Source organism: Furipterus horrens, unplaced genomic scaffold (assembly GCF_987537825.1).
Source record: "Furipterus horrens unplaced genomic scaffold, mFurHor1.1.pri manual_scaffold_8, whole genome shotgun sequence".
Classification (NCBI taxonomy): Eukaryota; Metazoa; Chordata; class Mammalia; order Chiroptera; family Furipteridae; genus Furipterus; species Furipterus horrens.
In genome coordinates this window covers 7569461-7591659 of record NW_028327178.1, presented here as the reverse complement: position 1 = coordinate 7591659, position 22199 = coordinate 7569461, and the positions used below count along the sequence as shown (strand labels likewise).

Below are 22199 nucleotides of genomic sequence, written 5' to 3'. Positions count from 1 at the left end.
TTACATAGTTGAGTCATACTGCATATGCAATTTTATGTCCTTTTTTCTACTTACGATTATCTTACACACATTTTCCTATTCTCAGCATCCATAGAAGTGATCTGCACTACAACTGTGGCGTGTACCGTTTCAGGTCAGCTGAGGGACCGTGAGCTTACTTCATAATGCGAAGGGGCACTTTGCGGTGGCTGGCTCGTTCTTCCGGTTGACTGCTGACTGGGTTAGGCGGTGGTCCCCTAAGAGGTGTCTTACCCTTTGGTTCCTCCGATTCCAGACTTTCCTGATTCTTCTTCTTAAAACGCCACTTTTTACAAGTCACTTCCTTTCTCCAGAGTTTGCAGGAGGCAGCCTTGAGATTAGATTTTAACTCAGCCTGGAGCCAGAGGCCCCTCTGTAAGATACTGTGTCCCCTCTCAGACAGCCACTCAGTGATCTTTCCTTTCCACCCCTATAATTTTAATGCCTACCCCTTTCAAAATTCATTTTTCTCACTTGTCTCGGCCCCTTTTTTGTGGTCCTAACACACATTTCTCAGTCCTTTTCCCTCCTTCTTATGGTATACTATACACCATTAGCGCCACTCAATTTGGCTTGTAATCAGTCGTATACCAGGTGTTACGTTCCAGATGCCCCCACGAAGTAGGAACCTTACATTTATTCTACACTCTTAAACCTATGTAACTTTAACAACGTATGTATACAGTACCGCAAAATCCTGCGATATAGCGAAAAATCCACGATAAATAATTAAATATAATATTTTTTAAAATCCCGCGATTTGGTGAGGCCGCCATAAGTGAACCGCGATATAGCGAGGGACTACTGTATTGTCTTTCACAACTTTATCCAATTGTTTATTTAATGTGCAAACATCTTCTCATGCTGAGCTCATAAAATTTCTCTAATATAGGCAGGAAGGCAACTCCTCAATCTGGCAACCAACCGTCATTCTGTTATACCAGCTAATACTATGATGCATTTAGTATATGAAAGATAATATGTTAAATACTTAACAGACATTATCTCATCTATTCTTCATAAAAGTCTGTGTCATTTAGAAATGCGTTGGGCTGCAAATGATAGGGGACCCAAAGTGTCTAATAATACCCGAACAATGCAGACTTCTTATTTTTTATCTCATGTAACGAGAACAAAAGTTGGGGGTGGGTGGTTTCCACTTTGGCTTAGAAGTTCTCTGACGTCAGGACTCTGATTTGGCATCTCTTCAAATATCTTTGCCTGTGGGGAACTGCTCCTTGTGGTTTAGGGAATTGTAGCCCCGGCCTGAGCCTGACTTGCCCCGCCAGCTTGTCTTTAAGTCTCAACAAAAGGCTGTGTGGGAGACATACCCAAAAACCATTCAGAGGGTTTCCATGGGAATTGGATTTAAAGAATGCTTATTATGCTTTATAACTTGCTTTGCTTTCCTTTACCTCTTAAGTATAAACAACCTCTAGCAAGAAATATATGAAACCTTGTACCTAGTGTCAGTGTGGGGTCAAGATGTTTGATAGACCCTGGCACGGACTGGTCATTGTACCTGCTGTACTGGAACTTGTAATCAGTTATTGTCAATTGTAATCCAGGCACCTGAAAGGTATTGATGATTTATGAATTTTGACCTTGTATCTCCCATGCGTATCTTTCTCAATAAAAAGCATGAGGGATGGAGGTCTGGCTGCTATTCTCCACTACAGAGGGTTGCCACCCTGCTACCCACTCCCCCCCAGACATAATATAGTGTCCTGGATAGATTTGTTCCGCTGTGGTCGTGAACCCTCTGCTGGACAGAGTAGTTTCCAGCTGAGCCTAGGGCGCTGGAGGCAGCTCTGCCTCATTTGCCTCCCTCTGTTGAAGCAATAGGACTGTAGCATCTTCCGGCACCGCGTCCTCAGACAACCACCCTCAAAGTCAGGTAGGAAGGTATGGCGCAGGACAGGGAGTTTGTCTGTACGTGTCTCTCTCTTATCGAGAAGGAAAAATTTCCCAAAATATTTCCCAGCAGACTTCTCTCACATCTCATTTACCAGACTGGGTTATAGAGCCACGTCCCTGGACCAGCAACTAGGTCCTCCTTTCCCAAGATCAAGAAATCTCTGAATAACACCTGGACAAACTCAGGAAGAAGGAGAGCAAAAATGGATTGCTCTTGTGTAGGCAATGAACAGTACCAGCCATATAGCATTGTTAGGAAATTAAAGCTCAGAGAGGTTGAGAAATTTGTGCAGGAGGAGAGAAGAGAGAGAAGAGAAGAGAGAGAGAGGTGAGGAGAGAGAGGGGTGTGGCGAGAGATAAAGATAGTTATTTCAGTCTTTGCTGTGGCTCAGTTGATTGGAGCATCATCCCATAGACTGAAATGTCATGGGTTCAAGTCCCGGTCAGGACACATACAGGAAGGCAACCAACTGGTGCTTCTCTCTTGCTCCCTCCCTCTCCCTCTAAAACCAATAAAAAAATGTCCTCGGGTGAGGATAAACAAATTGAGAGGGAGAGTTCAACAAAGTTTTTTGAGTTTCTCAGAGTCCCACTTGCCACATTCTAGAGTCTTCTATTGAGTTCAATGTCTTACTCAATTTATCAAAAACTATTTAGTATGTACCCATTGATGCTCAGCACTGTTCTCGCTGCTGAAGGGGAAATAAGTATAGACTCTAATTAGAAATAGAAGCCGAAGCCCTGGTTGCTGTGGCTCAGTGGATTGAGTGTCAGCCTGCGAGCCAATTGTCACTGGTTCGATTCCCAGTCAGGGCACATGACTAGGTTGCACTTCAGGTCCCCAGTTGGGGGCATGAGTGAGAGGCAACCACACAGTGATGTTTCTCTCCCTCTCTTTCTCCTTTCCCCTCTCTCTCAAAATAAATAAATAAATAATTTGAAAAAAAAAAATAGAAGCCGAACTCAAATAAAACAACTAGAATGCACAAGATTAATCAATTAATAATACATTATTATATTGCAAGTAAGCTCAACTCTAAGAGGGCTAGTTTTATGTGGCAGAAGGTCACTGAGGACAGCAGACGTTCACTGAAGATTGCAGAAGTCAGACTGGATTTCACCAAAGCTGGGATGTGTGAGATTTGGATCAGTAGGGAGGAGCGATTATGGCATTCCCTTTAGGAGGAAGAACTTGAGTGAAAGCACGGGATAGAAAAAGCAGCCCGAAAAGTGAGCAAAACGAAATTCTAGGCCTACTTGCTATTGGCTCAGCAGACTCTATGGCTGAGAAAGCGTGGTTAAGGAGCAGTTGAACAGATCGGTCATGGAGACACTGCCTGCGGGGGTTCTCCAGGGAACTGAGGTGGAGAAGGGACAGAGACCTGGACCACCAAGCAATAGCATTTACTGAACGCTCTCTGACAGAGACCTGGCCAAGGACCGAGGGATATTAAAACCCGTAAAATGGTCAGTGACTGCCTACAAGTCGCCTGTGGCTAATGAAGGAACTCAACTGTCGAAAGATCACTGTTGAGGGTGGACTTCCGGTTCTTTTTCTTTATGGAACCTGAGAGCTTCCAGCAATTAAACACTCAAATGCAGTCGCGCACCACATAACAACGTTTCGGTCATTGACGGACCTCATACACGTTGGTGGTCTCATGAGATTATAAATGGAGCTGAAAAATTCCTATTCCCTAGTGACATTGGATCCACTGTAAAGTCGTTGTAGTCAAGCACATTTCCACATGTCTGTGTTGATGCTGGTTTAAGCAAATGCACTGTGCTGCCAGTCATATAAAAGTATAGCACACACTGATGTACATACATAATACTTGATAATGATAATAAATGACTATGTCATTGGTTTATGTACTTATATGATACTTTTTATTGTTACTTAAAGTGTACTCTTTATATTAAAAAAAAAAAAAGTTTGCCATGGAACAGGAGCTTTGTTACATCGCAGCGACCTCAGAGACCCCATGTTTCTTGAGGGCATCATTTTCTCTTCTGCTTGATTTAATTCGGTGTCGTTCTGCACAGATTGCAGTGTAGAAGCAATAGATTCTACCATACAGGCGAGGTGTGCGGTAGGCTATACTCTCTAGGTTTGTGTGGTGCACTCTGCGATGTTTGTACGATGATGAAATCGCCTAGTGATGCATTTCTTAGAACTTAATACTCCTCATTAAAGAGGCACATGACTGTAATTTGACTTTTGACTGTTAGACAAAGTTCTGAAGAACACACCTATGCCATTGTCCCTCTAATAATAATGAGAGGTTTGAGTTAAGAAAGCCAACATGTTTTTGACCAGAAACTCACACCAACAAGAGAAGGGAAGGATAAACCTGGCTCTGTGGACCCCGGCCAAACTGAGAAGAAGCTCACCCAGGACTCAGACCTGTAGCTCTCCGTACACAGACATGGAGCTTCCCACACGGGCTGGGAAGAAGACTGGTGCTTTTTACTTCTCTTCATCCTACCTTGGGGATTGTCTGAACGTATAAGTAAAAGGAAGAGAAGTGAAGTCCTCTTTACAATGTGTTGCAAATACAGTATTCCCTCACTTATTGCGGGTATTACATTCTAGAGCCCCCATGATAGGTGAAAATCTGTGAAGTAGGAACCTTCCATGTATTTTAGTATTTATATATATATATTTAAGGCTTTATAGACCCTTCCCACACACTTATAAACCATTCCCAGCCCCTTATTAACCTTTCCCACTCCCTTATTAACCTTTTTCCACACTTTTATAAACACTACTTATGTTATTAAACATATTCTACGCTCAAACCTACGTAACTTTAACAGCATTCGTATACAGTACCGCAAAATCCCGCAATATAGCGAAAAACCCGTGATAAATAATAAAATACAGTATTTTTAAAAATCCCATGATAGAGTGAGGCCGTGATAAGTGAACCATGATATAGAGAGGGACTCCTGTACTTTTCAGTAAGCTCTAACAATATGAATACTTTCAGACTCAAATTACATTTCCATTCATATCTTTTATTTATTTTTGTTCCTCAAATTCCTTTGGCTGGGTCTAAGAAAATAGAGCGATTTTCATATTGAAGTTTTCAACATTGCAATTTTCAATCAACACCTATGATTCAGTCAGAGTTAAATAGCAGCTTAAAGTGCACTGTGGATTTTCACTGTTCGATAAGATAAAATCTGTGTTCTAAACAAGGTACAAAGAACAGTGTTTTGGGCATGGCTAGTGAGGGGAGATTAGGGTGGAGCCCAGAATTATTCAGGAAATTATAGCTTGAGAAAAATGTAAGATTTTAAAATAGAGAATTTTAAAGAATGAAAAACAGTGGTTTTCTTTTTCTTCCTGTGACCAAGGGGTCCCTGGGGGTTTGCTAGAATCAAAAGAGAGAAAGGAGTCCATTATTTTTATGTATTGAAAAGAGCCCACAGGCAGCCCCGTTGAAAGATAGAAGGGATATTGTACCCTTAGGTACCATCCTTGAGGGCAGGTGGGGCTGGCAGGCTTTAGCTCATTTTAACAGGAATATGTAGAAATCACCAATTCACAAGTTTCTGAGTGACATCACCTTCTCAGTACATTTCTTACAGGGTGCCTTAGCAAACAAGCGTTTCTATTCTAGTGATGTCTTTCTGAGTAAAATGTTGAATCACTCAAAGCTGTCAGATTAGAAAGAGAGAGAGAGAAAAAAAGCTCCGTGGGAGGGGCCGAGCTTTATAAAACCAGCCATCACCGTGTATGAAGTCCAACGACTCCCGGCGGACCTGTTTCCTGTCAGACAGCACCTCGCAGGGAACAAGGTATTTCAGTGATTTCCATGGCTGTCTCTTTGCAGAATGGTTTCCTTGCTTCTCTCCCTTCATTATCGCTGTTACTAAATAGAATGTGGTTATATTATTACTAATGAAAGGCAAAATGTGTGATGTTTGTAGAAGGTGAGGAAAAATTTAGGGGTGTTTTCTTGTTTAGTTGTTTAAAGGAAAATATTCCAGCTCAAGATTTGAATGAAATGTGTAGCAAGACTTAATCTGGAATCTCAGAAGCCAGCAAATATAACATTAACCAAACCAAAATGGACATTAGAGTTGTGATGTGGTTTATCAAAGAGGTTAGAATGTGTATATTCTTTATCAGCTAGTGTTGTTTTGACACTGCATTTAATGGGAACAGCAAGGGCAATTACAATATACCAATTTAACTAATTGAAAGTCATCTACCAATTTGACAGAAATATTTAAAAACATTAAAAGTGGACTGAGTGTTTTTCTAAAATAATCAGAAATTAAGCAGCTTCCTGGGTTTGGTCAGTTCAATACCAGAATATACGTATTGAATTTAGTTGAATAATTGGTCAGTTTAGTGAAAGGGAAAAATCAGCCAAACTTGTTGAATTGAGTGAAGTAATAGTTCAATAAGTAAATTAGTTCTCCACAAACAGACAATTGTTCACCATGAAAGTTATGAAGTACCAGAAACTACTTTTCATTTTGTGTGTGTTGAGGGGGGAGAGATTTGGTCATTTTGGACAGAAAGTTTCTTTGGAATTATTGTTTTCTCTTTGTTCTCATTGATTTTTGTGGCCAATTTCAAACTATCTGCACTGTGTAGTCATAAACCATTTGTTTTAAATGCCACAGCAGGTTCAAGTCCAACATCAAGTGCCAGTAGGAAGAGGGATCATGGTAGTTAGTGTGCCTGGTGTTGCCTCCCGAGTCCTTCGTTACCTGTGCCAAGTTTCAGTGGCACATTTGTCAACTTGTGTAGCAAGAGCTGCCACCAACACCAAGGAGCCCAGCCCAACTCTGCTGTCCGTCCTTCTCAAGGAGAATATGAAACATTCATTACGAGCATAATATCGAGGAGTTAATGAAGTTGTATAACTTACTCTCGTTAAGAAATTCACAACAGGTGTTACCTGTTCTGGGAGGTCATGCTATTTCATGTCTACTCTGCGACTTTAATTTTACATTGTCTTGGGCAGAGTCCCACTCACATGTAAGCCATGGGTGTGTCTCAGGGTCAGGAGATGCTGTGTATGTATGCCTTCAGAGATCTCTTGTTTTTAGAAGTTTTAAATTAAGTTTATTGGGGTGATATTGGTTAATAGAATCATATAGGGTTCAAGTGTGCACATCTATGATACAAGATCTGCGTGTTGCACGGTGTGACCAGCACCCAAAGTCAAACCATCTTCCGTCACCATATATTAGGTTCCTAAAGCCCTAAACTTCTCAAACCTCATTTGAAAGGTTTGTAGGAAAAGCCCTAGACTTGCAATCAAAGGCTGAGGTTCACGCGAGGCTTTGAACCTAATTAGGTGTACAATCAGCATCTTCATAGTTTCTTCTGTATAACAGGAGACACGAGGCTTTATTGGGTAAGTATGCAAATTAGACAAAAACAACTCGGTTGAAGAAATTTGGTAACTGCAATATAGACATCAGATATTCTTTTTATGTTAAATGTAGTTAATTGCATCTTATTTAAAAAAATAAAATTTAGACTATTTTTAAAAGAAGTAAATGCATGTGGGACAATTTAATTTTGTCCTTAACTTCTTTTTTTTTTCTCTGTGGATAGTCACCTGAAACCTTAACTTGGCATTATAAGCCCTTTCTGCTAGTTTGTCTTGACACTTATCATTTTGTTAGTGCCCAGGTGATCAACTGTGAAGGTCATGATAAAGAATTAGCTTCAAGAGAAGCCTACATTTACTCTTCTGCTTCTGATCTATTACTTATTTTTTTTCACATGGGAATAAAGAAATATCCTATTTATTAGCTCTCAGTTGGTTTCCAAAACATTAAGATGCTTTACAAAACAATTTCCCAACAAGACTAGTTAATTAAAAAGACAATTTACAATTAGTAGAAGGAAGAGGGAACAAATTTCTGAGCCATTCGAGTTCATGTAATCTCAGTGATGAAGCAAGAGAAAAAAATGTAGTATTTTTTTACACTTGAAAAACCTTCTAGGAGCATCACAGACTTGCAGCCTTCCTCTTTTTATTTTCTCTATCTAGCATTTCTGAAACTAGAAAGTTGCCTCATCTCTTACAAAGAAGAGGCAAGTTGAACAGCAGCAGGCGAGGCAGTGTGGGACATCGGGTAGAGCGGGTTTCCAAGGCAGACCTGGGCTTGAATCCCTGCACCATTACACATACACTGTGTGACCTTATATAAGTTAGTTAACCTCTCTGAGCATCAGGATGGAACCTATACTTTCAATGAAGATAACAGTATCTATTTCATAAGAATCCTATGAAGATTTAATGAGAAGAAGAGGTGAGAAAGTTTCAGAGACAAGTTTTACTTAATTTACTATTTTGTCTAAATAAAATACAACAGGGTGGTATTTCAAATGAGAAATTTTGATACAAACTGCAGTCACTTTCTTTAAAAAAATGTCCATGACCCAGGTGGATTAGGCAGAGAAGTGGCTGTGGCCCTGGTGGGAAGCCCTGCCAAGGCCCAGACAGGAGCTCGGAGTGTGCCTTAGCTGAGGGCCTCCCCAGCTTCCCCCAGCCCCTCCCCAGCTCTGGGAATCGACTTTCACAGGAAGGTTTCCTGTGGATGAGGAGTGTCAGCGTTGTTTGGTGTATTTATGTGCTATGGTAATTGTAGGGTGTCACAGGCCATTATGAAAACATACAGATCGGAAGATGATCACTGGCCAGGACCAACAAATAGCTTCACACACCTGGGTGTGTCCAAGCATTTGGTTGCATGTGAAGCCTTTGGCTATGGAAGGTGCGTCTGTTGGTGTTCAGATGGTTGATCTGCTGTGTGTGTGTGTGTGTGTGTGTGTAGGGGGCAGACATGGCAAGTAGGACTATGAAAATCCTAGTCCTCAAACAAGCAGTCGAAGCCACTTCCAGAAGCAGGATATTTCAACTGGGGCAGACCCGAGTATGTGTGCATGTAGCATCCGTATGAATATGCGAGGATTTGCCTGTGTGTGTGGTGTGTGTTTGCAGGTACTGCATAGATGTTGAAAGCATGACCCTGGAGGGTCACCCACCTGGCTTCAATTATTAGTCTGGGCTCTAGTCTAGTGACGGTGATCAGCAGCTTCTTCCTTTGCAAAGAGGAATCAGCAGAGCCTTTCTAACGGATTTCAGTAAGGACGAAAAGTACAGGTAAAATGTCTCAAACAGCCTCTCTTGTACAATAAGGATGCAGTGAGTACTATTCGCTGTTATTGTTGGTATTGTCATTTTTATTACACAAGTGTCACTACACATCATGCAACTGCTCACTGTGTCTCAGGATCTGCTACATAATTTGCAGAATCCAATGCAAGAGGGAATGTAGAGCTCCTTTTAAAAAATTACTGAGAATTTTAAGATGTCGACAGCTCAGCTTTGCACCAAGCATGGGGCCCACGTGGCAACGCAGGTCATATGACCCCAGTGCCGCCCCTTCTCTACTTCGTGTTGTTCCGTGAAAAAAGAGCAGAGAGGGAAGCCCTGCCCCAGCAGGGTGCAGCCTGTACCCCTCTGCTGACATCACCCAAAAGGTTGTCTCATCTTTCAGAGCTGTGTTTTCTTCCTCACTTGCCTCCTAGATTGAAACGATGGAAGACCTTTATGTGGCCAACACCATCTTTGCCATCAATTTCTTCAAGCAACTGGCAAATATAAGCCCCACCCAGAACCTCTTCTTCTCTCCATGGGGCATCTCATCCACCATGGCCATGGTCTATATGGGTGCCAGAGGCAACACTGCAGACCAGATGGCCAGGGTAAGTTTCTGTGGGAACTCTCAGCTGGGACCGAAGGGTTCCTAAGCTGAACTGCAGAACTGCTCTGATTGTGTGCCTGAGATCTCTTGACTATCTCAAGGTCAGCTCTCATCACCTGCCCTGCCATTACAACATAAGTTCCTTAGATTCAAATCTGCCAAAGAGTCAGATCACAAACCACCAACTGCTGATAGCAGAAGGCTTATCGGAGTTTCATACTGCAGGGCTGGAAGCGATGGATTGTGACAACATCTTACATTTTAATAAGATAATGTTTATGATTTTAAAGTGTCTTTCTGGCCATATATCTCTTTTGGTTGCCAGTGGGAAGATGGGCCGTGTGAGGGGAACCCGTTTCCCAGGTCTCCTAAGCTCTCCTCACTTCTAGCTTCGTCAGGCCCCTTCCATGGACCAGCTGCTGTGCTGTTTGCTCCCCGTTTATAGAAAGAATTCCTCCTAATGGTTTTAAGAGAATGTCACAAGGAGAAAAAAATGTCCCAGAGCCGTGGTCACCACGATCTTGGAGAGCAATGTTGACTCACCCATGTTATCAACCCCATGAGATCATGCCAAGAACATGATGTCTGGCCTGATGGTCAGTCTTCACAATTAGGTGGATGGGGCCTGGGGGCTGGCTTCCTTCCTGGGTGGCGATGACGCAAGCTCAGTCAAGGGACACTGTCACTGAGTCTGGGGTCGTGAAAATGCATTGGGCTACTTCAACCGCGCTGCAATATTCCAGGGGATGCACTCAGCACACCAACAAGCCACATGATCCTGTTATGTCCTAGATCAGCTCCCCAAATGAGGTCACCCTACAATTCCAGTTCTTCCATATGCACGTGCACCCAGACGCTACAATGGAATCGCTCTGGTTTCTCACAGGCACGTGCCATGCTTTCGGTCACACCAAAATGCTGCTGGCTGCTTTCAGCTTTCCCATGAGAATTGGACCTGAGTGTATATACGTCCTTCCCAGGTACAAGGTGGCCCCGTAAGGATGGGCCTTGTATGGAGAGAGAGTGTTGGCCAATGTCCTTGCGGGAGGAAAGGAGTGGCCACGTCACTCCCTGTATCTGTGGCGGTTTAAACGCCAAGACTTATAAAACTCAGTTGTTCAACCCTGATACCAGCAGTGTTTGGCAAGCTTGCTTCCCCTTTATTTTCTTTGCACTGAAAGTTTTACAAAACATCAGGGTCTTCATTCTTTAAATGTTAAGAAATCACTAGTACTCAGAAGCAATATATTTTGAGGGCCAATGCTAAATGAAGTACTCTAAATTGCTGGAATTAAAAAATATTGATTTTTATACCCAAAGAAAATTAGCTTATGGGTCACTCTGGGCACAATAAACCTTTTCTGTGTCTGGAAAGTGCTAGAGCATATGGGACTATACGAAGAGTTTATATTGTTTTCTTGTGATTCTGCTGCATGTGCACATTTTATGAGACTGATGTGCTACTTACTGCGTGAGCGAGGCACCTTGCATGGACGCATCTTAAAATTCAAAAGCAAATTTGGTTAATTCCCTTCTTAAAAGCAAGAGGAGAAGATCTTTGACTTGGAGGACAAAGCTTTGGGGACAAGACCTATCTGTGTTTGAATGGTGGCTTTGCCACTTTTACGAAGTGGGTGTGTAAAGGCACTCAAGCTGTCTGAGCCGAGTGACTAATGACTAGCATGTAGATTGGTGTACATACCTCACCCTGATTGGCGGGAGGAGCATTTTGGTTGGCCAACACATATTACATAGGAAGAGTACCTATGCTTGTACCCCATACACAATGCAGGAGACTTGACATAGGACCTCGAAGAGGTACCTGTTGGCAGTGATTTACAACTTAAGTAATTTGGCAGCAAAATGTAACCATTCCCTCTAATTCCAATTGTAGGTACTTCAGTTTAACAAAATCGTAGTCCCGGAAACCACCCCAGCGAGCCCAGAGAACGTCACCGGCTGTGAATTCACGCAGCAGATCCAGAGACTCACTTACCCTGATGCTATTTTGAAGGTATTGGCCCCATTCATTCATATTTCTTCATTTAAAAAAAAAATTTCTAGAATCTTCTTGTCTTGAAGTCACAACATTAGACTGAGAGGGAACGTAGTACAGCTTCCCCCATTACCAGAAAGAAAAACAAGCAAACTCACAGTCCTTAAGTAAATATTCTATGGTCCCACCACTAAGACAGGACAAAGCAGAATCTAGACTTCCTGACTTCTAGGCCAAGACTCTTTCTAAGTTTGGTCACACACACCCTGCCACCAGTAGGGTCTGTGTAATTTATTCTAAAACCATGGTAGAGGAGACTCCTAGAATACACAGGTGTGAATGCAGACTTCCGGAGGGGGAGGGGAAGGAGTGAAAAATGGCTGAGGAATGAAGAAGGTCAGGCTGGATGACTTCCCGTGAGGCCAATGACCTTCAGATATTCCTCCCATATCCCTCTGTCTATCCATTTATTATCTGTCTGTCTGTCTATCTATCTATCTTAGGTGGTATTGTTTTCTCAATTCTCCATCCCTTAAATACCAGCTCTCCAGCTAAATTATAGGAACTGGACATAGATGTGTTTCTGTTGGCAGCCACCTTCCATACTTATACTCCTCAGTAAGGTCGCGCAGAGGTACCTCCCGTAGCTCTGTACTTGGGGACACTAATGCTCCATGCAGCTGTTCCCCAGGGGATCATGGGCTAGCAGCAGTGGAGAGGGCCCGTATATGGGCATTGAGCCAGGTATGCAGAGACAGCTGGCCGTCATCGGCAGGGCCCTGGCTTCCGGGGTTCGGAGCCCACGCCCAGGATTGCGTTTACCAACTTCAGGTTGTAGACCGTAATTCCCCTTCCCATCTGTGGTTCTCTAAAACCCACATGTTCCACTGCCGAGACTACCCCTTAATTATAAAGTAAGTACTTTTTGAAGTTACATGACCTTTTAAAGAACATTTGTAAAGGCACATTTTAATATAATAGAAGTTCCTTAGAGATCTTAGAGTTTAGGAGACCCTGAAAGGCACCTCACTTTCCTCTAGGATGTTGGCTACTTCGTGGTGAAATCCAATCCATAGGCAAAATGAGAAACAAGTAAAACATTGTCTCATTCGTCTTCCACCACATCCATATCAAAAGTATGTCCTCAAAGCTTCCTCTAAAGTACCGGCCGAAAGTATATATTAATACGGCAGTTTATTGGGGTAGAGAGAAAAGATCCATTGTTTAAGAAATGCCTTCCTGTGCTATATAAAGAGGCTTCCTCCCTTCTGTTCAAGGCGCAGGCTGAAGACACAATCCATTCCGGTTTCAGCGCTCTCATCTCTGCCATCAACGCACCCACGGGGGATTACACACTGGAAAGTGCCAACCAGCTCTTTGGAGAGAAGTCTGCGAGATTCAGGAATGTAAGTAATCCCCGTCCCTGGAGTGGCAGAGCCCCGAACCTGCGCTGAAGCCGCTTTCCAAGCTGTACTCCAAGAATCCTGTTTACAGGGGGAGTCAGACTTGCATGGGGCTCCCTAAGGCTCCCTAAGGCCCCCCGAAAGCCTTGGTCTTTGCAGTTGTCACTGTGCTCTCCCTAGTGGTGCTTCCTCTCCTTGCTGCAAAGCCGCACCCGCAGGGTGCCAGTCAGGAGGGAGACAGCCAACTCTGAGCACTTCTATCTGCACCCCCCTCCCTCTGACTCAGTGTCTGTCATGGGAAGCATGCAGGGGGGCAAGTAGAGTTGGGACTGGGGTGTGGGGAAGGGGGTACACTGAGCGCTTATAATCTGCAGCATCTCCTCTTTCAGTACCCCGCAATGGCCAACTTCTACCCCTACCCCAATCTCAGCGCCCCCAGACTTGACAGAGAGCCCATAATTTACAATTACATCAAGGTGTGTTGCGTACACCTTTTGTATAACCTCTCGTACTTTTCTTGCTTTGAAGGAGTACATACAACTCTCCAAGAAATATTACTCCACAGAACCCCAGGAAGTCGACTTCCTAGAATGTGCTGAGGGAGCCAGAAAAAAGATTAATTTCTGGGTCGACACGCAAACCAAAGGTAAAATCAAGGAAATATTTTTTGTTCTTCTTTCCCCTTAGAAAACTCTGATCTATTTTTTAAAACCATCCTTGAACTTAGCCCTTAATCCCTTAAAATTCATTCAACGTTAGTTATTTTGGTTAAGGCAACCTTATTCTTGTTTAGCTGAGTGGTGCTTTAATTGAGGTCTACTAATAGAAGACATATGTTCAGTACTCAAATAATTGGATTTTGAATATCACATTTGTATAGAATGTGGGAGACAGCAGATATTTTCAAAGATAGGAAATATCAGTGTAGAAATTACTGTGACACTCTGTCCACTGTGGACACACACACACAGAAGGATTTTATTATCTCCTGGGATTCAAACATCATTTCAAGCAATAGTTTTGTGTCTTGGTTCCTTAGCTATCACAATGAAAAAAGAAAAAGCACAGGAGCTAAGGTTTATAGAATTTAGAAAGGTTTCTGTTTCTCTGAAAGCCGTTGAACTATTTATAGTACTTCTTCATTTCCATTCTGGATTTTAAACCACTGTTCTAAAGCACGGCCACAAAAGAGGCAAGGAAAGCAAAGATTAACAGAAGTGGAAGTAAAAACAAAGTGCGTAACTAGAGACACAGGGAAGGTTTGCTGTTTGAGCACAGCATACGTTTTCTCTTTAAGCATTGTGTCAAATGGTTGTAAATGACACTTAAACATGTCTTTTTTTTTTTGGTAGGTAAAATTCCAAACTTGTTACCTGAAGGTTCTGTAGATTCAGAGACCAGGATGGTCCTGGTGAATGCTGTCTACTTCAAAGGACGGTGGAAAACGCCATTTGAGAAGAAATTAAACGGGCTTTCTCCTTTCCGTGTGAACTCGGTATGAGACAAGACAGATTTTCCTAACATGTATTGTAGTGTCTTAGACAAGACAGAGAAATAAAGGATAAAGACCACTCATTGATGTCACTGTGTCATGTGCTGGTCATAAGGTATGGACATTGGGCAGTTGATTGACTCTTTCAAGCTACTGAATATCAGCAATTTTATGAGGTCATATGAGTAATGGTGAAAAACCATGGATCTTGTACTTAAGTCCTGGACTCAAATGTAGGCTCTACCCCTTTACTAGCTATAACTTTATGTGTGTTCCATGAATTCCATTTTTTAATCTGTAAACCTTGGCTGATAATAATATTCAACTCAGGAGGTTGTTGTAAGGATTCAAAGAGATTCAGCAGAGTTCATGGCTCATGGTAGGTACTAAACAAATGTTTATTGTTATTATTATTATTATTGTCCCTAATGGGTGTAATATTGAAAAAGGTAATAAGGTCAGAGTACTGTCTATAAATAATTTAGTTTGTAGATTTTTTTTTTTAAATACAAAAGCAGAACCCATTCTCTTTTATGTTTATTTGTAAATCTCTTGACATCTTAGTATGAACTTTCATATTTTACTCTTTCATCACTTTAGACTCAACATAAACCTGTACAGATGATGTACTTGCGTGAGATGCTGAACATTGGCTACATAGAAGACATGAAGGCTCAGATTCTAGAACTCCCGTATGCTGGAGATGTCAGCATGTTCCTGGTGCTCCCAGATGAAATTGCGAATGTGTCTACTGGCTTGGACTTGGTAAGCCATTCCAACTTTGCTTGTTTTAGACTTCTGCCCCTAAACTTGCCTTTCATGACGAACATGTCTCCACCTTAGGAAATGGTGTGCGATTTCTTACAGAAATGCGTGACTTAGTTGATAGTAAATGTGGCACCTCTCAAACTTTCACTTAAAACTTTAAACTTACTTCATACATGTTACCTTGTTGCAAAAAGTTTACCAATCTATTAAATTTTTATATCACCCACAATGTAGTTACTGGTTTTTAACATTAGACTTAGACATTGTGTTCCTTCTTTTTTAAAGCACTCACTGATTATTTTTTTTAATTTTTGGATTTGTAGCTGGAAAGTGAGTTAACATATGACAAACTCAGCATGTGGATCAGCAAAGACACAATGGCTGAGGATGATGTTGCAGTGTACCTCCCCCAGTTCAAACTAGAAGAGCACTATGAACTCAAACCCATTCTGAGAAGCATGGGCATGAATGATGCCTTCCTCCAGGACCAGGCCAATTTCTTAGGAATGTCAGAAGAGGACGGCCTGTTTCTGTCTGAAGTGTTTCATCAAGCCACCGTGGATGTCAATGAAGAGGGCACCGAAGCCACGGCTGGCACCGGGGCCGTCATGTCAGGGAGAACTGGCCATGGAGGTCCACAGTTTGTGGCAGATCATCCTTTCCTCTTCTTTATAATGCACAAAACCACCAAGAACATTCTCTTTTTTGGCAGATATGCCTCACCATAAAATTGGAGTTTTGTTTCTGTACAGGATCTTGTACTAGGAGCTATAAACCTCAGAATTGCTATAAGTACCAACAGTTTAGGGACTTTTCCTATGTATTTATGTTTTCCTGAACAAATTATACTATGCACTAAATATAAATACAGAAATAACCAGACAACTGTCAATCATAACATCACAACCCTATTAATTGTCTGGTCTCCTAAAATGGGATAATGTCATAATTAGTTCTTCCTTACTCTTAGTTTATTTTGTAGCTTTGAATTTTATTGTATTATTTATTATTTTATATAATTTTTATAATTAACTGTCTATTTAATGTAGCTGGTTATATTTCTTTCTAAGGAAGTGCATTTATTTGTTTTATTGGGGAAGGATGAGTAGATGTTCTTCTATCCCATTCTACAATAAAAACCTAGAAGAAAGCATTGAACAACAGGCAAATATATATTATGTGCATTTATAACATTATGTATCACATAGATGTATCTATAACTGATGTGAATTCGCAAATCTATAATAAATAAACATGTTTCATACAACCATTTTTTTGTTGTCATTCCATTAGGTCTTTGGATCACAAGACCTATCATAGCTTGATTCCCAGGAATCAGGCCTCAGGCTCATTTGTCTGAACCAAGAAAAAATAGAATAAAGGAACCAAGGGGTTAACTACCCCTCTTACAAGGAGCCCCTGCTGTTGGGGTAGAATGGGTTGTCTGAAAAGTGGTTTAGAGCTACCTTCTCACAGCAGCAGAAGGTGTAGCAATTCAGAAGAGTAGTCTGGGTTAGCGTCCTTTGGACACTGGTGTTTAAACCTTAAGGACATCAGGAATAAATGGCAAATCCAGTGGTCTGGACATAGAATCAAGGTCACAGTCATTGATCTGAGAGTTCAGAGGAATGAAGATGAGCTGGTGGCAGAGCAGGAGGGTGTTTACTTCAAATAGCACTCAATGCTTTTGAGTGGGTCAGAGGCAGAATAGAACATAATTTAAGACCTAGGAACTAGGACATCTAAAGTTTGGGGGTTCTGAACGGCTTGAGAGTCTGGCTGCAGAAGTGTGGTTAGACCTTGGAAATGTGTCCCAGACACCACCCTCCATGGGATGGAAGGAAGGCAGGGATGGACGACCCACAGAGCATAGTGGCTACGTGGGTGGACTCCGGACCTTGAGCCTTTGCATCCAAATCCTGGTTCTAACACTTATGAGTCATCTAGCCATGGTTGAGGAACGGTGCTTCCTTATGTTTCTTCCCTTTCAGTGTAAACTAGAGAAAATAATGCTTTTCTCATAAGGTTGCTATGATGCTGAAATGGATTCACGCATAACAAACAATTTAAAAAATTCTTGGCATATACAGGATTTAAAAATACTAGCCATTATGATTATTATCTTTGCAAGTCATAAACTGTCTCTGGTTTTACTTAGTGTCAGCTGGTCAAACATAGAATCACAGAAAATTATTCAGTGAAATTTTTTTCACGCTTGACTTGTGGTTTATTTTCTCTAAGACATTCTTGAGAAGTAGGGGTTCTTGCTTCCTGCATTCTCCTACTTACTTTTAGATTCATTTGTCTATGTACTTGTATTATTCATTCCACAAGGCAATAACGCAGTAGTGCCTTTCTGAACTGTTGTCACTGAAGAGCAAGTGGGGTCCTGCTGCCCACGGCCACTCTCTCGGAAAGTTCCGGAAGCAAAGGTTTGGTGATAAAGGGAAGGAGTCTTTATTCAAGAGCTACCCGATTTTGGAATAACAGCTTTCCCCGGGCATTAGTCACCTAAAGCTGCCAATGAAGGCTAAACTCTCTCTCTTTAGTTACAGCTTTGATCACTGAAGCCTATCAATTAAGGCTGAAATCTCTCACTTCTGAGTTCCCCTGTCATTCCCCCTGTTACTTTTAAATTATCTTATTCCTATAGGGTTAGTTTACAGACTAAAACAAGATAAGACACACAAGCGGCACAATTTTGGAAGAATGGCAGGCTTCTGCCTCAGAGACCCTCCCCTCTAGAACGCCCGAAGAGTAACCCTGCCACCCCCTGCCAAGCCAGCCCGATCCTAGGCCATGCAAGGAGCTCCTTCCCATCGTCCACAGGCAGCCGCAGCACCATCTCCCAGGTGTCCTCAAGGAAGAGAGCCAGAGATCTGCTCTCTGCCCCATTTTTCTTTTAAATCTTCTGGCCTGTTTTCTAAGTGCTCTGGAGGCTTTTAGCTTCTCAGCCAACCTATACTTGGTTGTTTACAGTTGCCTCAGGCAACTTCCTCCTACGGCCCCTCCCCTTTCCTCTCCAGTGATCTGATCAGGTCCCCTATCATCCTGAGTCTTTTTTCGGGGGGGCGGGGGGGGGGACAGCTGGAGGAGCTTTCTGTATTTATTTATTTAATTATTTATTTATTTTTTTTCCATGATCAGTTTCCTCCTTCTATCCCCCTCCCCACTGCAATCCCCACACTCGTCCATGTCCTTGAGTCCTTCTTCCTTTTTCCTCAATCCCTTCCCCCCTAACTGCACCCCCCACTCCAGAGCTGTCAGCCTGCTCTCTATAATATGCTTGTTAGTTCAATTTGTTCATTAGATTTTACATATGAATGAAATCATAAGGTATTTGTCTTTCTTTGACAGGCTTACGTCACTTAGAATAATGTTCTCCAGGTCCATCCATACTATCACAAAGGGTAAAAAATTTTTCTTTTTTCTTTTTCTTTTTTTTTTTTTTTACAGCCGAGAAGTATTCCATTGTGTAAATGTCCCCTAGTTGTTTTATCCACCCACCTACTGACGGGCAGTTGGGCTGCTTCCCTATCTTGGTGATTGTAAATGACTCTGCAAAGAACATAAGGGTGCTCATGGTCTTTCAAATTAGTGTTTCTGGTTTCTTTGGATAAATTTCCAGGAGTTGAATTGCTGGATAATATGGCATTTCCATTTTTAACTTTTTAAGGTGTCTCCATACTGTTCCCCACAGTGGCTGCCCCATCTGCATTCCCACCAACAGTACAAAAGGGTTCCCTTTTTTCCACATTCTCTCCAGCACTTGTTGTTTCTTGATTTACTGACAGTAGTCATGGGTGTGAGGTAATATCATATTGTGGTTTTAATTTGCAAGTCCCTGATGATTAGTGATGTTGAGCATCTTTTCATATGTCCGTTGGCCATCTGTATGTCCTCTGTGGAGAAGTGTCTATTCAGATCCTTTGCCCATTTTTTATTTTTTATTTTTATTTTTTGAGATTATATTGATTTTAGAGAGAGGGGAAGGGAGGGAGAAAGAGAGGGAGAGAAACATCGATGTGTGGTTGCATCCTGTGCATCCCCAACGGAGGACCAGGCCCTCAACCCAGGCATGCGCCCTCACCGGGAGTCAAACAGGCAACTCTTGGGTGTGCAGGCTGGTGCTCAACCCACTGAGCCACACCAGTCAGGGCCCTTTGCCCATTTTTTAATTGGATTGTTTGTTTATTTGCTGTTGAATTTTATGAGTTCTTTACAGATTTTTGATATTAACTCCTAATCAGATGTATCAGTGAATATGTGCTCCCATTCCGTGGGCTATCTCTTTATTTTGTTGATAGTTTCCTTTGCTGCGCAAAAACCTTTTAGTTTGATGTAGTCCTGTTGTGTCAGGCTGACCATAGCCAGGATCCTCACCTCCACAGGCACGTATTTCCTTTTGCTTAGGTCACCCTTACGTAAAGATAATTTCCTGGTGTGTAAGTGTCACGCCATCACACAGCTCAGACTGGCCGGGTACCACCTTCGTTAACTTCATGTATATATACAGCTCCCTGCTATTCAAGGGGTGCGAATGAACTTGGCTCCCTAAGTCCTGGCCGGCTGCTGCAGGACAAGAGCGAAGGCAAATGATCCCTTGGGCCTTGTGACTCCCCAGTTCTCACTTGCCTCGAGAATCGTGAGGCAAACCCCGTTGTTCCTGTCCTCGCCCGTAGGAGCGAGGTTAAACTGGATAATCCCCCTTCCAATGCTCTGCGGTCGATTTTCAGCCTCCGTGAATCTAAAGTGAATTTAGCTGGAGCTGAACTCCTGTGCTGATACGAGTCCTGTTTGTTAATTTTTTCTTTTGTTTCCCTTGCCTGAGGAGATATAGCAGATAAAATATCACTACATGTGTGAGAAATAGAAATGCTCACAGTGAAATCACCGGGACACAGGACTTAAGCAGCAAGCAAGGCATTTGTTTATTCACGGACTTGCAAGTTGGGGCGCAGCCTAGCGAAGGGCGCGCACCGAAGCTCAGAGCGGGCCGCTTTTATCCTAACACGGGTAACCCCCCTTTCCTCCTTCTTCCCTTCCTCTCTGTTTTCCCCTACTGGATACTCTGGCGTTACACTCTAAGGTGATTGACTAAATCACTAAGGGTAGTAATTAACTCCTGAATAAGTTTCCTTAACTCGCTGACCATGCATAGTTCCCAGGTGATAAATATTCCATGATGAGGGCCCTTCACACTCGGCTGTTTCTGTCTGCAGCCGCAGGTCTCCAGCCCCACGTTTCCCAGGTGATAAATATCATGCCCTTTACACTCTGGGTTAATTCTGACCGTTTATGTCTCCAGCCCCTCTATTTCTAAATCGCAGTTGTTCAAGATCACATTTCTCTTTTGCTGCTAATCATTTCTTACCGGTTTGAGAGTCACTTTTATCTGTCCCTTACACATGCGATGTCTGAGACTTTACTGCCTAAGTTTTCTTTTGGGATTTTTATGATTTCTTGTCTAACATTGAAGTCTTTAATCCGTTTTGAATTTATTCTTGTGTGTGGTGCAAGAACATGGTCTGGTTTCATTCTTCTGCACATATCTGTCCAATTTTCCCAACACCATTTATCGAGTAAACTATCTTTAGCCCGTTTTATGTGCTTGCTTCCTCTGTTGAGAATTAACAGCTTATCTGTGAGGCTTGATCTCTGAAATAGCCTCCAGCTGTACTCCTCAGCAGCAGGGCTTAAACTCCATAGGGCGGGGCAGAAAAACTCCTGCAGGCAGGGCTCTGGCTTTCCCTCGGGCTGAGGCTGCAAGGAGGGTAGGGCCCTGCCCTAGAAAGATGGCTTCTGCAGCTTGGAGGATGACTCAGCACGGGGTCTGGCGGCTGACCTTCCAGCTCTCTTCCCCAGGCCACAGGCCCCAGGCGCTCCTCAAGCATCTCTAGTCCATTCTGCGCTGCCTTTGCTGGAGCCCAGGTAAGGGACTGCAAACAGAATTTTGTGTGTTGGCCCTTTAAAAGGCTCTGGTTCTCCAGCCGTCTCTCCCTGGTGAACAGAAACCCTGCTCCTTTACACAGCTGGATGCATTTGGGCTCCTTTCTTGGTTCTGGAGCTCTGGGCTGGGGAGCCCACCTTGGGGTTAGACCCCCACACCTCTCAGGGGGAGCACCCTGGACACTGAACTGTCCCTCCAGTGCTTCAGCTGCCACCCATGGGAGCCCAGCCAGCCCTCTCGCACCTCTTGCATGCTCCCTAGCAGCAGTCTCGTGGGGTGAAGTGATTTCTCCTTTAAGTCTCGGGTATAAGGCTTCTCTTCAGCTAGTGTTCAGTTGGTTATTCAGGATGATTTTTCTATAATTTAGTTGTAATTCCAGTCTGGTCCTGAGAGGAGGTTAGTGTAGCTTCTACCCACTCCATCACCATCATGGGTCCCCCGGTTGTGAGTCTGAAAATATCCGTATTTCACTCTCATTATTGAGTTAGAGTATGATGTCAGGGTCATTCTTGCTCTTTGTCATTTTAATACCTTTCTTTCTGTTTTCTGATAGTGTTCTTGAAATTTCATTGCATTAAGTGCTTCTTAAAATGGTTTTTAGAAATTAGCTTGTTCATCAGTAGATTTTTCCCATCTGGAAACTATATGTTGCTTTAGTTCTGGGAAAGACTCAGTCATTGCTATGGATTGATTGTTTGTGTCTCCCCTGCCCCCAATACGTGTGTTGAAACGCTAATCCCCAATGTAATGGTATTTGCAGGCAGGGCGTTAGGGTTAGGTTAGGTCATGAGGGTGAGTCCCTGTGATGTAATTAGTGCCCTTATAATAAGATGAAGGGAACAGCTTCCTCTCTCCACCAGGCGTGGACTCAGAGAGGAGGAAGCCACCTGTGAGCCAAGAAGAGAG

General features: G+C 42.7%; 1 protein-coding gene across 1 annotated transcript; it reads left to right on the top strand.

The window, feature by feature from the left end:
• Positions 1-5687: 5687 nt before the first annotated feature.
• SERPINB2 (serpin family B member 2) lies at positions 5688-16610 on the top strand. Its single transcript, XM_090285403.1, has 8 exons — positions 5688-5742; positions 9509-9685; positions 11579-11698; positions 12958-13086; positions 13612-13729; positions 14436-14578; positions 15176-15340; positions 15667-16610. The coding sequence occupies exons 2-8, from the start codon at positions 9518-9520 to the stop codon at positions 16069-16071; spliced, it is 1248 nt and encodes a 415-aa protein (XP_090141529.1). The 5' UTR covers positions 5688-5742; positions 9509-9517; the 3' UTR covers positions 16072-16610.
• The last annotated feature ends 5589 nt before the right edge of the window (positions 16611-22199 follow it).

Bases quoted from the DNA above. Each gene is read 5' to 3' on its own strand.
- SERPINB2 (XM_090285403.1), top strand. From the start codon at position 9,518: ATGGAAGACCTTTATGTGGCCAACACCATCTTTGCCATCAATTTCTTC. The intron at 11,699-12,957 runs GTATTGGCCCCA...CTTCTGTTCAAG, and splicing joins ACCCTGATGCTATTTTGAAG to GCGCAGGCTGAAGACACAAT. The intron at 14,579-15,175 runs GTATGAGACAAG...TCATCACTTTAG, and splicing joins CTCCTTTCCGTGTGAACTCG to ACTCAACATAAACCTGTACA.